Source organism: Pistacia vera, unplaced genomic scaffold, assembly GCF_008641045.1.
Source record: "Pistacia vera cultivar Batoury unplaced genomic scaffold, PisVer_v2 Contig898, whole genome shotgun sequence".
Taxonomy (NCBI): Eukaryota; Viridiplantae; Streptophyta; class Magnoliopsida; order Sapindales; family Anacardiaceae; genus Pistacia; species Pistacia vera.
This window is the reverse complement of record NW_022196776.1, coordinates 169085-170822: the sequence shown is the minus strand read 5'-3', so window position 1 is coordinate 170822 and position 1738 is coordinate 169085. Positions and strand designations below refer to the sequence as shown.

General features: G+C 34.7%; 1 protein-coding gene across 1 annotated transcript; it reads left to right on the top strand.

Annotated features, from left to right (window-relative positions):
* The first annotated feature begins 443 nt into the window (after positions 1-443).
* LOC116119651 (heavy metal-associated isoprenylated plant protein 43-like) lies at positions 444-1045 on the top strand. The gene is made up of 3 exons (XM_031405592.1): positions 444-543; positions 631-706; positions 780-1045. The coding sequence occupies exons 1-3, from the start codon at positions 538-540 to the stop codon at positions 1043-1045; spliced, it is 348 nt and encodes a 115-aa protein (XP_031261452.1). The 5' UTR covers positions 444-537.
* The last annotated feature ends 693 nt before the right edge of the window (positions 1046-1738 follow it).

Below are 1738 nucleotides of genomic sequence, written 5' to 3'. Positions count from 1 at the left end.
GTCGTTGAGCAGCTTAACACATGTATAGATGGAATATAAAACCATATCCTCAAATAAATTATTTGCATTGAAAACTTCAAAGTTCAAACGACAGTTTCGTCGCTATCTACTTTGAATAGTTTATGGATCAAGTAGTACTGCTTGCATTGACACACAATATATTATGTTTTTTCATATTATTCTGGGAATCTGATTGATCATCCAAACAACTTCGAACAACTGTGGGGCAAAGACTGGTTTTCAAAGGAGGTTTGAACTTTTTTAAGCAGTTAAACAATGCATTTTGAAGTGCCTAGCTTGCCAGTCCTTAATGGCGCTTGCTTAATTAATTCAATTGCCGTTGATTTGATTATCACCATCGCCAACTATTTTAGCCTCTTGTGCCTGAAAACTATATCGGTGTCACATAGAGGAGACTTAAAGCCGGCTCCCCAAGTCCTTTTTTACTATTTCTTTTAGTTCAACTCTACCTGTATATGTATACATCTCTCCAGGTTCCTGCATTTAGAGAGGAGCTATTTGTCTCAGAGATCTGCCATGAAGGTAATGTGACTTCATTTCATGCATGTTCAGTTTTCCCTGTCATATATTCAATCTTTGATGGTTTCATGCTGCATGAATTTGATTCAGAAAATAGTGATTAAAGTTGCAATCAACTGCCAAATTTGCAAGACCGATGTGATGAAAGCCGTTACTAAACTTACAGGTACCTTTGATCGTGCTTATATATATAAATCATTTAGTAGTGTGTGTTATAATGCAAGTGAATGTATGTGCAGGTATCGATCAGGTATCGGTGGATGGAGAGAAGGGAACATTAACAGTTGTAGGAGATGTTGATCCAGTGTTGGTAGTGAAAAGACTTAAAAAGATAAAAAAGTGTCCGCAGATAGTGAGTATTGGACCTCCAAAGCCACCGGAACCTGAGAAGCCGAAGCCAGAGCCATTTTCTGTTCCTTGCCTTCCTCCGTCATGCAAGGACTGTCAACTTGTTGCCGTGGGTTACTACTCACCCTATGAAGGCCGGCTGTGTTCCATCCTCTGAGGAGTCCAACCACAAATATATATATATATATATATATTGAGCAACACTACACTTTTAATTTTTTTCATACAAACTTGATGTGATAACTCGCGGTTAGCCAGCTTACAGTGGATCTCATCTGTTTAAATACAAACTGACTAATCGCAAGCTATTACCTTAGGATTATATAAAAAAATTGTATGAAAAAGTTGTAAATGTAGTTTTATTGATATTTGTTTCTTCTTAAATATGCTTCACTTTGTTTTGTATTAGAATTTTCTACTTATAATATCACTTATTTATGGTAATATTTAAGCAAGTAATACTACAATTATAATATTTTCTCACAAACTTTCTCTCATAACCTTGACATAGTAGCTTACAATTGATTAGCTTGTAATGAGTCTCACTTGGGTCCTATCTGATAAATTACGATTGATTAGTTGCGAGCTATCACATTAAGGTTGTGAGAGAAAGTTTGTAAAAAGAGATTGTGGGTACAGTATACTCTATTTAAGCATATCAAATGATTGTAAACTGTACAATGCCTATGATCAAGTTAATTTACAGCAAGATGGTAGAAATTATATAATATTTTGGTAGATAAAATTAAAATGAGGGTTTTTTTGATGTAGCTGTTTGACTAACAATATTACAATATACAAGTTGTTCATTAGAAATTTGACACCAGGGATATCTAACTAGTCTATGTTT

What these genes read in the sequence shown, in the direction of transcription:
- LOC116119651 (XM_031405592.1), top strand. An exon ending in AGCCGTTACTAAACTTACAG is followed by an intron (nt 707 to 779) that starts GTACCTTTGATC and finishes ATGTATGTGCAG; the next exon opens with GTATCGATCAGGTATCGGTG.